We start from the raw sequence: 18,954 nt of genomic DNA, 5'->3' as shown, positions 1-18,954 counted from the left end.
GTTTCCCAACCCCACGATTAAAAAAGGAATGAAATAATAACAACAATCACGTAAACCAACCTCCTTGTCTTTCACTGTTGGAATAAATTGATAATACCTGGTGTGCAGAAAAAGATTAATCATAGAATTACAGAATCACAGACTGGTTTGGGTTGGAAGGGACCTTAAAGCCCATCCAGTCCCAACCCCCTGCCACGGGCAGGGACACCTTCCACCACACCAGGTTGCTCCAAGCCCCATCCAACCTGGCCTTGAACACTGCCAGGGAGGGGGCAGCCACAGCTTCTCTGGGCAACCTGGGCCAGGCTCTCACCACCCTCACAGCCAAGAATTTCTTCCTCAGATCTCATCTCAATCTCCCCTCTTTCAGTTTAAAACCGTTCCCCCTCGTCCTGTCACTCCATGCCCTTGTCAAAAGCCCCTCTCCCGCTTTCCTGTAGCCCCTTCAGGTACTGGAAGGTGCTAGAAGGTCTCCCCGGAGCCTTCTCTTCTCCAGGCTGAACAGCCCCAGCTCTCTCAGCCTGTGTAGAAACCCCCAGAACAGAGGAAAAGCCACAGACACTAAAGATCACAGCACTGAAATACACCGGCTGGCTCAGCAACTTGGCTCAAGGTGGCCCATTGCCTCCTCCGCAGGTGAAGAGAGAGGCAGCCAACAGCCCGAGAGCTTCACCCCTGGATTTCAGCACCCGCCACGCCAGCCCTGCCCGTGACAGAAGGGCCCTCTGCGAGAGCAGGGGCTGCGTGGGAGGAGGACAGCGAAGCAGTCGAGCACTAACCTCGTCGCTCTCCTCCACGTCCACGTTGCCATTGGCATCGTCATCCATCTGCTTGTGGATGTTGCGGACGGCCTCGAAGCTGAGCTGCTCGTCTTCATCGTGGCACAAGGGCTTGTCGATGCGGCAGAACTCTGCTGAGGAAGAGAACACCAATGTCAGGCAGCCTGTACCAAAGATATCACCGGCCTGTTTTCTCACTAAGCTTCTTGTGTTTGAAAAGCTCTTGCCGAGCACTAGAGAAAGCATCACAGAATTAATGAGGTTGGAAGAGCCCTCTGGGATCATCGAGTCCAACCATTGCCCTGACACCACCATGGCAACTAGACCAGGGCACTAAGTGCCATGTCCAGGCTTTTCTTAAACCCCTCCAGAGATGGTGACTCCACCACCTCCCTGGGCAGCCCCTTCCAATGCCTAATGACCCTTGCTGAGAAGAAATTCTTCCTAATGGCCAACCTGACCCTCCGCTGGCCAAGCTTGAGGCTGTGTCCTCTTGTCCTAGCGCTGGTTGCCTGGGAGAAGAGGCCGACTCCCACTGCACTACAACCTCCCTCCAGGTAGTTGTAGACTGCACTAAGGTCACCTCTGAGCCTCCTCTTCTCCAGGCTAAACACCCCCAGCTCCCTCAACCGTTCCTCGTAGGTCAGACCCTCCCAGTGCTGTCACTCCCAGCAGGGGTATGTGTGTCCTTAGACATTAGGAAGCATTTCTTCTCAGCAAGGGTCATTAGCCATTGGAAGGGGCTGCCCAGGGAGGTGGTGGAGTCACCATCTCTGAAGGGGTTTAGGAAAAGCCTGGACATGGCCCTTAGTGCCCTGGTCTAGTTGCCATGGTGGTGTCAGGGCAATGGTTGGACTCGATGAGCCCAGAGGGCTCTTCCAACCTCATTGATTCTGGGATTCTGTCCATGAAATCCCCACGGCAAATGGCAGCCACGGCCTCAGCCAGGCTGCTCCTCCCAGCCCAGGTCCTTCAACGGCCCCGAGGGCTCCCAGCCGGGGCGTCCTCCTGCCCACATGCTGCCGCTGGCAGGAGAGGGGCAGCTCTGTTGTACCTCCTACTTCACAAGCTTCATTTCTCACTCCGAGATTGTTAGTGTTGGCACAGCGTCCAGCGGGGCCATTCTGAGAGTAAGAGCTCTCTGTTTACATAACACGCCAATTAAAAACCCGTTACCCGTCTTCCTGATTACGAAATGGACTCTTCTGGCTTGTTTTCACATATTTTTCTACATTTCAAGACTAACACTTTAAATTTTCCTGTGTGCCTGAGTCCACGTGAGCCCCAAATGTGGCTGATCCATCCATCCATCCCGCAGCACTGCTGGGGGGTGCCACGGGACTGACACACGTCCCCAGGACCTACAGCCACACGTCCCCAGGACCTACAGCCACGTGTCCCCAGGACCTACAGTCCCATGTCCCCAGGACGTACAACCTCAGCCAGCTCTAGAGCAGTGCAGCAAGCCCTGCCACACCATCAGACCCCAAGGCCATTCAGACACCCCACTTCTCTAAGGTGGCCTTTGGTGACCCACAGACAAACCACATCTATCAAGGGGAGGCCCCTGTTTTTGTTGAGTGACAGGACGAGGGGGAATGGTTTTAAAGTGAAAGAGGGGAGATTGAGATAAGATCTGAGGAAGAAATTGTTGGCTGTGAGGGTGGTGAGAGCCTGGCCCAGGTTGCCCAGAGAAGCTGTGGCTGCCCCCTCCCTGGCAGTGTTCAAGGCCAGGTTGGATGGGGCTTGGAGCAACCTGGTCTGGTGGAAGGTGTCCCTGCCCGTGGTAGGGGGTTGGGACTGGATGGGCTTTAAGGTCCCTTCCAACCCAAACCAGTCTGTGATTCTATGATCTACTGCTGCAAAACAGCACCAACAAGAAATCAGGCTACAGGCGGGCACGCATCAGGGAACATGTGTGGGTAACACCACAGCAGCTCTTGGCTGGCTTCGTCCCAACACGACCAATGGCTGGGGATGCTCTAACGTAGATCTCACCAGCACAGACTCCCAGTTGTGCAAAGCCGGCTGAGAAGAAGCCCACATCAACGAACAAGACTCACCCACGCTTCACCCACTGGGTTGGCATGAGGTGTACCCATCCCAGAATAAACCCCCGAGCTGTGCTCCGCACCCTTGGGGTACCACACCACCCCCCAGCACCCTGCTCCTCCACCCACCCCCATATCCAGCCACTCGGGGCTTGGGGTTGGGTTTTCTTTGGTGACTTCTCTCCAGGATGACAACACAAGTTGTACCACAGCACTTCTGTAGGTTACAAGTGTTGCCAGGCCTGGAACTGGCATCATTTGGGCTGAATTTATAGGTTTGGTTTCATTATCTAGAAAGATCATTATTAGGCACAATCTCCTCGTTCTACCTTGTGTTGTTGTGGAAAAACCAGGAGAAAATGTAAAACAGCTTCAGGAAAAACAGACCCAGCCTAAAGCTTTGGGTTTCTGCCTTCATTAGCTGAAGGAGAAGAAAATCAGCACTGGAACATGCTGCTCCTCCTCATGGATACGGCAGGATGACTTGGACGATGACGGAGGCTACTTGTGCACTCCTGAAGAGGCAGGGCTGGTGTCCTGCTGCTTCACAAACCTCGGGAAGTTTATTCTGCTCTAACTCGTAGTCATCCGCAAGCCAGAAGAGTCCAGCAGCCCTGAAAACTGGTGACCAAACCAATGAGCAAGCTCAGAAAGCTCTTCCTTCCCCGGCACAGAGGGGCTGTCCTCTCCCCTGCACTGCTGATGGCCAGCTGCTGTAGGAAGCTGGTGGAGATAAGGGACACCTGGACTGACAGAGTCTCTGGTCATAGAGCCACAGAATCGTTTTGGTCGGAAAGGACCTTTAAGATCATCGAGTCCAACCCTTAACCCAGCACTGCCAAGGCCACCACTAACCCCTGTCCCTCACACCACATCTACACGGCTTTTGAATCGTTCCAGGCATGGGGACTCCACCACTGCCCTGGGCAGCCTGTGCCAGCGCTTGACAACCCTTTCCATGAAGACATTGTCCCTGATCTCCAATCTAAACCTCCCCTGGCACATCTTGAGGCCGGTTCGTCTCGTCCCATCACTTGTTACCTGGGAGAAGACACCGACCCCCCCTCGCTATACCCTCCTTTCAGGCAGTTGTAGAGAGCGAGAAGGTCTCCCCTCAGCCTCCTTTTCTGCAGGCTAAACCCCCCCAGGTCCCTCAGACGCTCCTCATCACACTTGTGCTCCAGACCCTTCCCCAGCCCCGTTGCCCTTCTCTGGACTCGCTCCAGCACCTCAAGGTCTTTCTTGTCGTGAGGGGCCCAAAACTGCACCCAGGATTCGAGGTGCGGCCTCACCAGTGCCGAGCACAGGGGGACAATCCCAGCCCCAGTCCTGCTGGCCACACCAGTGCTGATACAAGCCAGGGTGCTGGTGGCCTTCTTGGCCACCTGGGCACACTGCTGGCTCATATCCAGCCACCATCGACCAACACCTCCAGGTCCTTTTCCCCCAGGCACTTTCCAGCCCCTCTCCCCCCAGCCTGTAGCGGTGCGGGGGGTTGTTGTGCCCCAAGTGCAGGACCCGACACTTGCCCTTGGTGACCCTCACACAGTGGCCTCGATCCAGCCTGTCCAGGTCGGACCTGGGAAAAACATCTGGTACAGCCACACACAGCAGCTGAAGCAGCAGACAGGGACGTGGCACGTGGGGCGTGAGGAACGGTGGCAGCTCGGGAGGTGAAGCCTCCCTTCTTCCATCACAGCTTCAGAGGTGGCACCGCACAGTGCGGCCACAATATTGTCCAAGTACTTCACAGCAACCAGGGTGAGGCAATTCTTCATCCATGTAATTCTTGTTGATTTTAATTGGCAAGGGAGAGGAACTTGGCAGAATTATTTTAAATATTATCAGATGCCCCAGCATTGATTTGCACAGGTTTGGTTTTCCTCTCCTACCCTGCAGGAGATTGTTCCCTCCACACTTTCTTAGTTGTTATTGCAAGATTAGCTCAGATCTTTGGGCTGGGTCTTCTCTGCAACGATTTGTCACGCTGATCAAAACGACAGCGAGCAAGAACACAGCATGGTCATTATATTTATACTGGCTTTGGACTTGACTTCAGAAGGAAAAATGAAATCAGGCTAAAAGATATCTCCCAAAATATTACGTGATCATCTTGTTCTGAGCCTGTGCTTATTATTATAGCAATGAAGGCAGCAACGCTCTGGCAAAGTTCAAATTATAGGAAGGAGAGGTCATGTTATTCTAAAACAAGAGTGGGTTTATTCTTATTAACACTCTCATAACCACATAAGTCTTGAGCCCCAAACCACGTCTGTCCAAGCAGCCCCTCCGGCCTTCAGCCAACAGGACACGTGGATTGAAGTGATCATCTTCAAGAAAGATGTTGAGGTGTTGGAGCGAGTCCAGAGGAGGGCGACCAAGCTGGGGAAGGGTCTGGAGGGTCTGACCTACGAGGAACGGTTGAGGGAGCTGGGGGTGTTTAGCCTGGAGAAGAGGAGGCTCAGAGGTGACCTTAGTGCAGTCTACAACTACCTGAAGGGAGGGTGTAGCGCAGTGGGAGTTGGCCTCTTCTCCCAGGCAACCAGCGCTAGGACAAGAGGACACAGCCTCAAGCTTGGCCAGGGGAGGGTCAGGTTGGACATTAGGAAGCATTTCTTCTCAGCAAGGGTCATTAGCCATTGGAAGGGGCTGCCCAGGGAGGTGGTGGAGTCACCATCTCTGGAGGGGTTTAAGAAAAGCCTGGACATGGCACTTAGTGCCCTGGTCTAGTTGCCATGGTGGTGTCAGGGCAATGGTTGGACTCGATGAGCCCAGAGGGCTCTTCCAACCTCATTGATTCTGTGATTCCCCCAGATTTCTTGCAACCACAAGGACAACCCGTGGGTATTTGTAACACAAGTGTCAGGAATGAAGCAGGACTTGGAAAGCAGCAGAAAGCCATAAAGCAAGAAGTGGCATGTGTTGATAACCAAGTACACCATCAACAGTGATCAAGCTAGTAAAGAGCAAGGAATTTGTCTGCATCAAGGCCAGAAAAAGGCTGAATAAGGGCACAAGTGATGTAATCAGCCCCTGCACTGATAGCAGAGTGGTCATGGGGTTTCACCAGACACCATGGGCTGGTCCCCTCCCTGTTATCTCAGCAGGAACATGGGCTGGGGCTGTAAAAATACCCGAAAGGAAGAAACAAAGAGCAGGGCCAGCAACCTTGCCTAAGAGTTATGGAGGATTAAGCAGAAAGATCATACCCTTGTCTCCTACAGGGAGACAAAAAAGACCCATCCAAAAGCCAGGTCACCCTTTGGGTTCCTCCTGACAAGGCTGATAATGTAATGAGGGCTTAGCAGCCAGCATGGCCTGTTCTCTGTGTCACACACAATGACACCTCATGCCAGGACACTCCAACACAACGTGTGACACCTTCAGCGAGTGAAAGCCTTGAAATGAGAGTGAAATCGGTTTTGTTCTAGTAATATCTTCCTCTTCCAGAAGGCCTACCACTGGTTTACGCTGGAGATCAGGAAAAATTTCTTCACCTAAAGGGTTATCAGGCACTGGCACAGGCTGCCCAGGGCAGTGGTGGAGTCCCCATCCCTGGAGGGATTCAAAAGTCGTGTAGATGTGGTGCTGAGGGTTAGTGGTGGCCTTGGCAGTGCTGGTTAACAGTTGGGCTGGATGATCTTAAAGGTCCTTCCCAACCCAAACGGTTCTGTGATTTTTGCTACAGGAGTTTCTACAAAAGGCACTTGCTGACTGGTCCTCCTCACTTGCACCAGGTTGCTCTTAAGGTGGCAGACCACACCAGGATTTAGGGCTGTGACTCCTGCACCCCTTAGGAGCTGACACCATCATCTTGACTCGACCCTCCCACCCCACCTCTCTGAGTCATCCAGAGCCTTTTGTCTCTTCATCCAGCTGTTTTGTGCCCCCAGGCCCCCGCTATCAGCTCTTAATAGCTACACTCTGCCCTAAGAGTTAAGAACAAAACCTCCCTTTTCCCTCCCCTGGGGTGTCCTGAGGGACTGGCATGACGGCCTGCTAACCTGGGCACTATCACCACATGCCATCTTGATGACCCTTCTCCTGCCATTGTTCTCCACTCACACCCACCCACCTTCACCCCTCAGGGCTTCGCTCTCCCCCACTAAAGGTATTTTGCAATCTCCTAGGAGCAGACTGCTCAGGGGCCCTGCTGCCACCCCACCGGGTGCCACCACCCAGGAGATCATCAACAGACACTTAAGCTTAAGTGCTCGAGTAGACCAGGTGGAGCTGGAGTGATGTCTACCAGGGAAAGCAGTTTGGGTTGGTTTTATGAACAGATTAGAAAGACATCTCTTATGAAACATCTTAGGAGAAGTGACACCTTCCAGTCCTCCCCCTTCTCCTGCTGTGACCGCCTCACCAGCCCCAGCTCGCTCCGAGAAGACAAGAGGCAGCAACACAAACCCAGCTTAAACATCACAAAAGACATTTTTACTCTAAGGGTGGTCAAGCCTGGCACAGGTCACCCAGAGAGGGTGTGGAGTCTCCATCCACGAAGAGTCAAAACTCAACTGGACACAGCCCTGGGTGACTCTGCTTGAGCAAGGCTGGAGAGGACAATCCAGAGGTCCCTGCCAGCCTCAGTGACTTTGAGCACCAAAGTATTTCATTCCAGCTCTTTCATTTCTCATGGGAGGTTCTCTCTAAGGACAGTTCTGCTTGTTTCATTTCAGGTTCTCTCAGTTTCCTCCTACGAGGTCCCACTATCCTTAACGACGCTGAAGAGTTGGGTTAACGCCGTCGCGGCCGACGGCCCCCAGTAGCACTGAGCTTCATGGCAGGAGCAGCCACCGGGACAGGATTAGGTGGCAGTTTAATTATAAACTCTCGTTTACAGAACTCGTTTTTATAAACACTGGAATGGCAGCCAAAAAAGGTCGTGTTTGGGGAAAATAATTGCTTACATATTTTGCTAATGTAAACAAGGGCTCAGTTGAACTTCCTTGCTCGGGGTTCCCCCCCTAAAACTCTGCTTTTCAATTAAAAAAAAACAAATTTACACATTTTAACAGAGGTATTAAATGGTTCTAATAAGGAATGTACGCAGAGATCACCATTCCTGCTGGAGGGGTGAGGAAACTGAAAGGGAACCGAGACATCTCGCAGGGCTACAGAGCAGGAGCACAGCAAGCAAGGCACAAACCAGCCAAGTAATCATAATTTTCCAGCTCTAATTACCAAACAATAGAGCCTTGATGACGTTAGGAGTTAATACAGCCATTTCCCCTGTCACAAAAGTACTCCAAGTATTTTTATACTACAAGTTTAAACTGTACAGCTGGATATTATTTACTATATAGAGAACTGTCAGCCACTACTCCGTGTTTAACTCATACTATTTGTCCATGAATGCACGGGAAAATTCACAAATAAACCCTTTTTTTTTAAGGTGAATTTGTCAAACAGAACTGGGATTTTACCACACGCCCGTTTCCCTGTTCTGTTTGAACTGGTTCCCTTGGCAGCGAAATTCCTTCCCTGGGAGGGGCAGAGCAGGGCACAACGTCTCGCTGCAGAAGGCACCAGCGTGGGACTCTTGTCACATCCAGGAGTCACACACAACTCACCGGCGTTGTAAACACGGACCTCATCCATCTTCCCTTAGTGCAGCCTACAACTACCTGAAGGGAGGTTGTAGTGGACAGTCGGTCTCTTCTCCCAGGCAACCAGCGATAGGACAAGAGGACACAGCCTCAAGCTTGGCCAGGGGAGGGTCAGGTTGGCCATGAGGAAGCATTTCTTCTCAGCAAGGGTCATTAGCCATTGGAAGGGGCTGCCCAGGGAGGTGGTGGAGTCACCATCTCTGGAGGGGTTGAAGAAAAGCCTGGCCATGGCCCTTAGTGCCCTGGTCTAGTTGCCATGGTGGTGTCAGGGCAATGGTTGGACTCGATGAGCCCAGAGGGCTCTTCCAACCTCGTTGATCCTGTGATAGGCACAAACCCACCACGCCTGCTGCTAAAGCGCGGTGCCCAGGCACGGCGGGGTGCAGCCGGAGAGCTGGAGGACCACGGTCCCTGGATCCACACTCCTGCTCTGTGAAGGGACAAGGAGATCTCCATGGCCAAAACCAGCCTTACAGATATCTTGACAACAGAAACTCAGTGAGGGGTGGGAAAAAATCAACGTCGAAGTGAAAAGCTGTAAGAGCCGTGAGTCAGCCGCTCCAGTCCGCCGCAGCCCACGGCGATGCAGAACTAGTAATTATCATTTTTGAAGTGAAAGAAAAATCGCTAAAAGCCAGGAAACCACATAATGAATGAGTGAGTCATCCCTGCCTGACAGATCTGAGACGCCAAAGCAAGCCAAGAAGAACTCAAAGAAAAACCCACCCGATCGTCCCTGACCCGCGCGAGCCGTTACTGCAGCGGTGCTCGCCCAACGCCCGGCGCTCCCACTCCCCAGCTCTTGGTGCTCCGACATGTGATACACACTGTGAAAGATCCTGGGAGCAAGAAGAGCTCAGGACACGTAATTTCATGTTGTAAAGAGAAGCAAAAATTTTAGCAGCTTTCACAAGGTGGCAGAGAAACGTGGAATTGCCCTCTTGCTCCCAGAGAGTATTTATCGATAACCGCCTAATGGTCGCACTCAAAGAGTTGCGGTCAACAGCCCAATGTCCAAGTGGACACCAGTGACAAGTGGTGTTCTTCGGGGGCTGGGATTGGGACTGGGATTGGTTTAACATCTCTGTTGGTGACATGGACAGTGGGATTGAGCGCACCCTCAGCAAGTTTGGGATGACACCGAGCTGTGTGGTGTGGTGACACGCTGGAGGGAAGGGATGGCATCCAGAGGGACGTGGACAGGCTGGAGAGCTGGGCCTGTGCGAACCGCATGGAGTTCAACAAGGCCAAGGGCAAGGTCCTGCACGTGGGTCGGGCCAATCCCAAGCACAAACACAGGCTGGGCAGAGAATGGATTGAGAGCAGCCCTGAGGAGAAGGACTTGGGGGTGATGGGTGACGAGAAGCTCACCATGAGCCGGCAACGTGCGCTGGCAGCCCAGAAAGCCAACGGTGTCCTGGGCTGCATCCCCAGCAGCATGGCCAGCAGGGCGAGGGAGGGGATTCTGCCCCTCTGCTCCGCTCTCGGGAGACCCCCCCTGCAGTGCTGCGTCCAGCTCTGGGGCCCCAACACAAGAAGGACACGGAGCTGTTGGAGCGAGTCCAGAGGAGGCCACGGAGATGCTCAGAGGGCTGGAGCCCCTCTGCTCTGGAGACAGGCTGAGAGAGCTGGGGCTGTTCAGCCTGGAGAAGAGAAGGCTCCGGGGAGACCTTCTAGCACCTTCCAGTGCCTGAAGGGCCTACAGGAAAGCTGGAGAGGGGCTTTTGACAAGGGCATGGAGTGACAGGACGAGGGGGAACGGTTTTAAACTGAAAGAGGGGAGATTGAGATGAGATCTGAGGAAGAAATTGTTGGCTGTGAGGGTGGTGAGAGCCCGGCCCAGGCTGCCCAGAGAAGCTGTGGCTGCCCCCTCCCTGGCAGTGTTCAAGGCCAGGTTGGATGGGGCTGGGAGCAACCTGGTCTGGTGGAAGGTGTCCCTGCCTGTGGCAGGGGGTTGGAAGTGGATGGGCTTTAAGGTCCCTTCCAAGCCAAGCCATGCTGTGATTCCTTGAAAAAACCCTTCCCAGTCATCCTGTTCTCCTCCTACTTCCCCAAACTCAACCAAAGAAACATCTCCTATGCAGTTCTCCAACACTTTCCACGAGGACCAGGACACCTGTGAAGGGGGGACCTGACGCCAGCAGGCACACGCGGGCCGCCCACTGTCCCACCAGACAGTGACGAAGAAAGCTGATGACACGGAGTGGGAAGGGGAAGAAGGGACGGAACAGGAAAGCAGGAGGAGGAGGAGGAGGAGGAGGAGGAGGAGGAGGAGGAGGAGGAGGAGGAGGAGGAGGAGGAGGAGGAGGAGGAGGAGGAGGAGGAAGCGGCTGGGGAACACAGGACACAAATGTGCAGAAAACCCCAGTTTCGTTACTCTGGGTGCTCGCAGACCTGTTTGGTTCTACACACAGGATGGGAACCCTGGCATGAGAAGAAGATCCTGGACGTGTCAGACCCTACCTAGGAAGTGCTCTCAGCAATGCAGTTCTACCAGATGTCACATTTAACATGTAAAAGGGAAACGAAGGAGCAAGAGAAAAGACCCCAACGTCCCCAGGGCAGGGAACGGCTCTTCCCGCACAACCCAGCCCATCTTTTTTCCCACTGATTTTAACTCTAAAAGATTAACCGAATCCCCATGGACTGCCCTTGCCCCGTGACTGCTCACTGCCAGGTGACACCGCTTGGTACTCGGCGCAGCAGAATGTAGAAAGCAGCAATTAGGAGGAGTATGAACCAGTACAGGCTGGGGGTGACCTGTTGGGAAGCAGCTCTGCGGAGAAGGACCTGGGGGTTCTGGGGACACCAAGTTCCCCATGAGCCAACAATGTGCCCTCGGGGCCAGGAAGGCCAATGGTGCCCTGGGGTGTGTGAGGAAGAGTGTGGGCAGCAGGTCAAGGGAGGTTCTCCTGCCCCTCTACACGGCCCTGGTGAGGCCACACCTGGAGTAACTGTGGGCAGTTCTGGGCCCCCCAGTTCAAGACAGACAAGGAGCTACTGGAGAGAGTCCAGCAGAGGGTACGGAGATGGTCAGAGGGCTGGAGCATCTCTGCTACGAGGAGAGGCTGAGGGAGCTGGGGCTGTTCAGCTGGAGAAGAGCAGACTGAGGGGGATCTTATCAATGCTCACAGATACCTCGGGGGGGGTGTCAAGGGGATGGGGCCAGACTCTTCTCAGTGGTGCCCAGCGACAGGACAAGGGGCAACGGGCACAAACTGAACCATGGGAAGTTCCATCTGAATATGAGGAGGAACTTCTTTGGTGTGAGGGTGCCAGAGCCCTGGCACAGGCTGCCCAGGGAGGGGGGAGTCTCCTTCTCTGGAGATATTCAAACCCGCCTGGACACGACCCTGTGCAACGTGCTCTGGGTGACCCTGCTTGGGCAGGGGTTGGGCTGGGTGATCTCCAGAGGTGCCTTCCCACCCCAAGCACTCTGTGGGTCTACGAGCAACAGTGGCAAACATTAAAATAAACCTCTTTAGTAGTAGGTAAAGATTATTCACATTAAGGAAATAAGCGGATTTTTCCCCCCTTCCTCGTCCACCAAACGTGTTTGCTCGAGCAAATGAGCCTTTGGGCTACGTCAGCTCCCAGGCTGCTTCCCTATAAACCCGAAGAGCCCTGGCCCAGAGCGAGCAGCGCAGGGAGGGAGGGAGCCGACTGCCAGCCTGGGCTCCGACTGACAGTGACCCACCGCTGGCACACAGCGCGCTGGCCCCCAGCACGGAACATGGATGGTGATGGCTGGGGGTGTTTAGCCTGGAGAAGAGGAGGCTCAGAGGTGACCTTAGTGCAGTCTACAACTACCTGAAAGGAGGTTGTAGTGAAGTGGGAGTTGGTTTCTTCTCCCAGGCAACCAGCGCTAGGACAAGAGGACACAGCCTCAAGCTTGGCCAGGGGAGGGTCAGGTTGGACATTAGGAAGCATTTCTTCTCAGCAAGGGTCATTAGCCATTGGAAGGGGCTGCCCAGGGAGGTGGTGGAGTCACCATCTCTGGAGGGGTTTAAGAAAAGCCTGGACATGGCACTTAGTGCCCTGGTCTAGTTGCCATGGTGGTGTCAGGGCAATGGTTGGACTCGATGAGCCCAGAGGACTCTTCCAACCTCATTGATTCTGTGTGGAAGTACCGTGTTGCAACATATGGGCAGGAGGGTACGCGTTGGCACAACGCCGCTGAGCACGGCCACCACACTGCCAGTAAACCTGGTGTGCCCGGCGGGAAGCTGAGCTGATGCCGCCTCACTAATAAAGGTTGTTACTCAAAAATGAAAAAAAAAAACAACAAAAAAAGAGAGGCCATCCCAGTTCAAGCTGAAAAGAAAAAAAGCCTTGAAATGACTCATGGTGGAACATGAGTTAAATCAGCTATTTTATGCTATGTTGGAAAATGAAATGCTGCTCTTGGAGGACAGAGTGGGGAGATGACACCTGCAGAGCACTTTGGCAAATAATAGACTTAATAAAGTGAATTATTTTTCCCCCTGAGACCACCAGAAGAGGAACATTCTAGAAGAGGATGCTGACTAAGAGCAGCACCAGAACGGTGAGGCTCCTCGTTCCGGAGGGGTCCCTGCAGCGCTGACCACATTCAGCCTGGGGCAGAAGAAGGTGACACAACCCACGAGATGCCTGTGCTGCTGCTGCCCATCACCACCTCTGTGCTGTCACACCTGAGGACTGCGAGGCCGGCTGCCTGCCCCGACCGAGCATCCACACACCCCCCAGACGGCCGTTCTGAGCAGACCTCAGCAGCGTTCCAGGGGCAGCCGGCGCACAGACCCAGCACCACCACGCTGAGTCCAGAGGAGGCCACGGAGATGCTCAGAGGGCTGGAGCCCCTCTGCTCTGGAGACAGGCTGAGAGAGTTGGGGCTGTTCAGCCTGGAGAAGAGAAGGCTCCGGGGAGACCTTCTAGCACCTTCCAGTGCCTGAAGGGGCTACAGGAGAGTGACTTTTTACAAGGGCATGGAGTGACAGGATGGGGGGCAACGGTTTTAAACTGAGAGAGGGGAGATTTAGATGAGATATTAGGAAGAAATTCTTGGCTGTGAGGGTGGTGAGACCCTGGCCCAGGTTGCCCAGAGAAGCTGTGGCTGCCCCCTCCCTGGCAGTGTTCAAGGCCAGGTTGGATGGGGCTTGGAGCAACCTGGTCTGGTGGAAGGTGTCCCTGCCCGTGGCAGGGGGTGGAACTGGATGGGCTTTAAGGTCCCTTCCAACCCAAACCGTTGTGTGATTCTGTGAGACCTCCCCTGGCCCCGGAGCCGTGCAAGACCGACTGCTTCTGCTGAGCACCAACGTGCCAGGGGTGCGGGAGCAGGAGCTGCCAAAACCAGGAGGGAAGGAGGAAACGCTTCTCAGCAACCCAAGCTGTATTTCAGTCAGCTCAGCATCTTCTGAAACCTCGCCCTTAGCTTGAAAAAATGCTACTGAAGCTCCAAGGGCCGAGCTCCCCAGCCTGGCTCGCCTGCAGACCAGAGGACGGCGCGGCCATTGGCGCCTTCCAGAACAGCAGCAATTTCAGAGTGATCACAAACCACTCCTGCCCCTTCCCCCAGAATGGTCTTTCACAAATCTTCAAGGCTATCTGCAGTCATAGAATGGCTTTAAAAGGCAAGCTGACAACTCATTGGACAACGTGGTCCTCATCTTCTACCCACAGGGAAAAGTTTCAGCATGATGCAACCCGTGTTTACGTCCAGCATTTTAAAGCAACATTGTTGTGGAAGTAAAAAACACCAGGAAGAGACCAGAAAACACTGAATTTCTCCTCAGCACAGCTCAGAATCCCAGAATCAATGAGGTTGGAAGAGCCCTCTGGGCTCATCGAGTCCAACCGTTGCCCTGACACCACCATGGCAACTAGACCAGGGCACTAAGGGCCATGTTTTCTCTGCAAACGCTGCGCATCACAGAGAAATCAGACTGAGCATCACTGATAGGTTTTCTCCACGTTACAGCTTTGCAGTACGTGCACGTGTACATTTTACTGCACCACAGCAAAGTAAACACTTACTACACACGTGCTTTACGACATGTTCAACTGTGTGAGGTTCAACAAGGCCAAGTGTCGGGTCCTGCACGTGGGGCACAACACCCCCCCGCACCGCTACAGGCTGGGGGAGAGTGGCTGGAAAGTGCCTGGGGGAAAAGGACCTGGGGGTGTTGGTCGATGGCGGCTGGATACGAGCCAGCAGTGTGCCCGGGTGGCCCAGAAGGCCACCAGCATCCTGGCTTGTAACAGCACTGGTGTGGCCAGCAGGACTAGGGCAGGGATCGTCCCCCTGTGCTCGGCACTGGTGAGGCCGCACCTCGAATCCTGGGTGCAGTTTTGGGCCCCTCACGGCAAGAAAGACCTTGAGGTGCTGGAGCGAGTCCAGAGAAGGGCAACGGGGCTGGGGAAGGGTCTGGAGCACAAGTGTGATGGGGAGCGGCTGAGGGACCTGGGGGGGTTTAGCCTGGAGAAAAGGAGGCTGAGGGGAGACCTTCTCGCTCTCTACAACTGCCTGAAAGGAGGGTGTAGCGAGGGGGGGTCGGTCTCTTCTCCCAGGTAACAAGTGATGGGACGAGAGGAACCGGCCTCAAGTTGTGCCAGGGGAGGGTTAGATTGGAGATCAGGGACAATGTCTTCATGGAAAGGGTTGTCAAGCGCTGGCACAGGCTGCCCAGGGCAGTGGTGGAGTCCCCATCCCTGGAGGGATTCAAAAGCCGTGTAGATGTGGTGCTGAGGGACAGGGGTTAGTGGTGGCCTTGGCAGTGCTGGGTTAAGGGTTGGGCTCGATGATCTTAAAGGTCCTTCCCAACCCACACGGTTCTGTGGTTCTATGCGTAGGATTTGCTATTTAAACCCGCACAATGGTTAATTTAATTAGTAGCTCCTGAACTCCCCGCTCGCTTTCACAACAGAAACTACGTGATCAATCTCTCTTCGTTACTTCTAAGCACCAAGGATGGAAAGCACCATTCAAAGCCACCCGGGCACAAAGCCAGAAGACTGGAGTTGAGTTTGACCCCGTTCGTCATTATTTCAGCTGAACAAACAGTATCTTTTCCATAACTATTTATTCGGTAAGAAACTCGCCCCACCGAGTTTCAATGAGAAGGATAAATCACGTATGACCTGGGAAGGGAACAGGAGAGTCTGATTTGAGACATGCCCGAGCTTTGGTCCCCGAAGCGAGCGGCCCGGGCGTGCTTCCACGGCACAGTGGGTGCCTGGGCGTGCAGAGCAGCGCAAGGAGGGCAAAAAAATAAATTACACCGAGTTGTTCTTCGGCCCTCCATAAATCCCCTGCGCAGATGAGTTTACAACCATGGTATGGAGGGCACAGAATCACAGAATCAACCAGGTTGGAAGAGCCCTCTGGGCTCATCGAGTCCAACCATTGCCCTGACACCACCATGGCAACTAGACCAGGGCACTAAGTGCCATGTCCAGGCTTTTCTCAAACCCCTCCAGAGATGGTGACTCCACCACCTCCCTGGGCAGCCCGTTCTGAGATTTCTTTGAACTTTAAACCCCTACAGCGAAGCACATCAAGTGTTGAAAAGACAGACATCAGAATACAAGTACCAAGTTGAATCAAACAGCAGCTTGTAATGGTTTATGACCAAGACGAGTAATCAACTTAAGCGTCCATTAACTGCATTCAGAAGCAGAACACTTAATTTATGTTTAAGTTAATTATAGACTAGCACAGCTTCCAACGATAGACGAGGCTATTTCAGCTATGTACTTCTAAATAAGAAAAAAAAAGATCTGACTTATTTAAAACAAAATATTACTCCAAAACACATACAGGAGTGACCATGACTTTCTGCATGACATAAGTCACCAGACTCGAGCAAGATCAGCGAGACCTGGCCAGGCTGGAGAGCTGGCGGAGAGGAACCTCATGGAGTTCAACCAAGGCAAGTGTAGGGTCCTGCACCTCGGGAGGAATAACCCCACGCACCAGTACAGGTTGGGGGTGACCTGCTGGAGAGCAGCTCTGCAGAGAAGGACCTGGGGGTTCTGGGGGACAACAAGTTCCCCATGAGCCAACAATGTGCCCTTGGGGCCAGGAAGGCCAATGGTGTCCTGGGGTGTGTGAGGAAGAGTGTGGGCAGCAGGTTGAGGGAGGTTCTCCTGCCCCTCTACACGGCCCTGGTGAGGCCACACCTGGAGTAACTGTGGGCAGTTCTGGGCCCCCCAGTTCAAGACAGACCAGGAGCTACTGGAGAGAGTCCAGCGGAGCGTACGGAGATGGTCAGAGGGCTGGAGCATCTCTGCTGCGAGGAGAGGCTGAGGGAGCTGGGGCTGTTCAGCTGGAGAAGAGCAGACTGAGGGGGGATCTTATCAATGCTCACAGATACCTCAGGGGGGTGTCAAGGGGATGGGGCCAGACTCTTCTCAGTGGTGCCCAGCGACAGGACAAGGGGCAACGGGCACAAACTGAACCATGGGAAGTTCCACCTGAACATGAGGAGGAACTTCTTTGGTGTGAGGGTGCCAGAGCCCTGGCACAGGCTGCCCAGGGAGGGGGGAGTCTCCTTCTCTGGAGATATTCAAACCCGCCTGGACACGACCCTGTGCAACGTGCTCTGGGTGACCCTGCTTGGGCAGGGGTTGGGCTGGGTGATCTCCAGAGGGCCCTTCCAACGCTCAACCATTCTGTGAGTCTGCTCTCGCCCATAAAGAATGAAGTTTTTATGGACACGGGGTGGACGATTCAGTGCAAAACGTACCCACCCTGTTTAAGGAGCTGCAGCACAACTGGCTCCTGGTCCTGTGCCAACACAGATCTCACCCTTGTCAGTCGCTCCAGGCAGCGTTTAGAAAGAAAGAAACACGTGAAATCTTAACCCCGACTTTGACAAGTTTTTGGCAACTTCACTTGGGGGGGAAAAAAAAGCATTTGCGTGGAAATTTGTCTTATTTTTTTCAGGCTCCATCAGCTGATCTGTAAAAAATAATAATAAAAAAAGACGTATTGCATTTCTCCCTATAAACTCTGTCCTGCCAAAGCCTTTTGAGCAGTACGACCATTACCACTGGACGTGCTGGTAATATTTATTTCCCAAGAGCAGAACTCTCACCTCTAGAGCATTTCCGCACGCCCCGAGCCAGGAAACAAGTGACTAAGTTTAGCAATCGTTAGGCTACTGATAAATCTCTTCTAAGTCCCTTTCACCTTCTCCAGCCATACCTCGAAGGCAGCACATCACTAAGCATCTGAGTCAGAAGCACCAGCAAAGCCAAACGACCACGGTCTGAGCAGCTTCTGCTCTCTGGGCTTTTTCCCAGCTATTACAGCATCCACAGAGGCAGAAAGGAGCAGGAGTAAAGTGGTTGTATTTGATGATGGGAGCTCTGGAAAAAGGCTGCTCGCTTTACGGTGACCTACAAAGAACTACACATTTACCCTAGATCTGTCTTTTTAAAGTCATCACGAGTGAGTGGTAATTCCTTGCAGCTCTCCCAGGCAGACACGGTCTCTTTGGGGAACAGAGGTGTTGGAGCGAGTGCAGAGGAGGGGAACCAAGCTGGGGAAGGGTCTGGAGGGTCTGACCTACGAGGAACGGCTGAGGGAGCTGGGGGTGTTTAGCCTGGAGAAGAGGAGGCTCAGAGGTGACCTTAGTGCAGTCTACAACTACCTGAAGGGAGGTTGTAGCACAGTGGGAGTCGGCCTCTTCTCCCAGGCAACCAGCGCTAGGACAAGAGGACACAGCCTCAAGCTTGGCCAGGGGAGGGTCAGGTTGGACATCAGGAAGCATTTCTTCTCAGCAAGGGTCATTAGCCATTGGAAGGGGCTGCCCAGGGAGGTGGTGCAGTCACCATCTCTGGAGGGATTCAAAAGCCGTGTAGATGTGGTGCTGAGGGACATGGGTTAGTGGTGGCCTTGGTAGTGTTCGGTTAACAGTTGGACTCAATGGTCTTAAAGGTCCTTTCCAACCAAAAGCTCCTTTCCAAGCATTTCTTCTCAGAAAGGGTCACTAGACAGTGGAACAGGCTGCCCAGGGGGGTGGTGGAGTCACCATCTCTGGAGGGGTTTAAGAAAAGCCTGGACATGGCACTTAGTGCCCTGGTCTAGTTGCCATGGTGGTGTCAGGGCAATGGTTGGACTCGATGAGCCCAGAGGGCTCTTCCAACCTCATTGATTCTGTGATCCTGTGACAGGCAGCACCGGGATCTGAGCACTGACACTTGGTATGTCAGACTGAAAAAAAATCCATCAGTGCTTAAAATTCTGGATTCTTTCTGTTCTGCTGTACCGGGTCGAGGTTACGTTGACTCATTCTTCAACATCAGCTACATTCAAGTCACAGAGTTGTGTTTACTAAAGGCATAACTTCAGCTACCAGTACAATTCGCTGCCAAATCCCAACACAAAGACATGGGTGTTTCAGGAACACAAGTCCGGACCCCTCGGAAACTTTTTTAGTACCTCATTAAATAGGAAAGGAGAGACTCTCGTCTCTAACTCTTCAAGCAGGAAATACTACTCCCAGCCACAACTAGCAAACCTTCGTTAAG

The 18,954-nt window shown here is 53.5% G+C and overlaps 1 protein-coding gene across 11 annotated transcripts in view; it reads right to left on the bottom strand.

The window, feature by feature from the left end:
* Nucleotides 1–18,954, bottom strand: part of STIM1 (stromal interaction molecule 1) — a 98,910-nt gene that overhangs the window by 62,357 nt on the left and 17,599 nt on the right. For 9 of the 11 annotated variants that reach the window (XM_068395474.1, XM_068395479.1, XM_068395476.1 and 6 more), the window contains one exon: nt 780–913. In XM_068395474.1, coding sequence (XP_068251575.1) covers nt 780–913 — 134 coding nt within the window. The remainder of the gene's footprint in view (nt 1–779; nt 914–18,954) is intronic. The other 2 variants (XM_068395475.1, XM_068395481.1) reach the window with 1 other exon arrangement.

Source organism: Nyctibius grandis, chromosome 2, assembly GCF_013368605.1.
Source record: "Nyctibius grandis isolate bNycGra1 chromosome 2, bNycGra1.pri, whole genome shotgun sequence".
Classification (NCBI taxonomy): domain Eukaryota; kingdom Metazoa; phylum Chordata; class Aves; order Nyctibiiformes; family Nyctibiidae; genus Nyctibius; species Nyctibius grandis.
The sequence above is the reverse complement of the archived record's forward strand: the minus strand, read 5'-3'. Positions and strand labels throughout refer to the sequence as shown.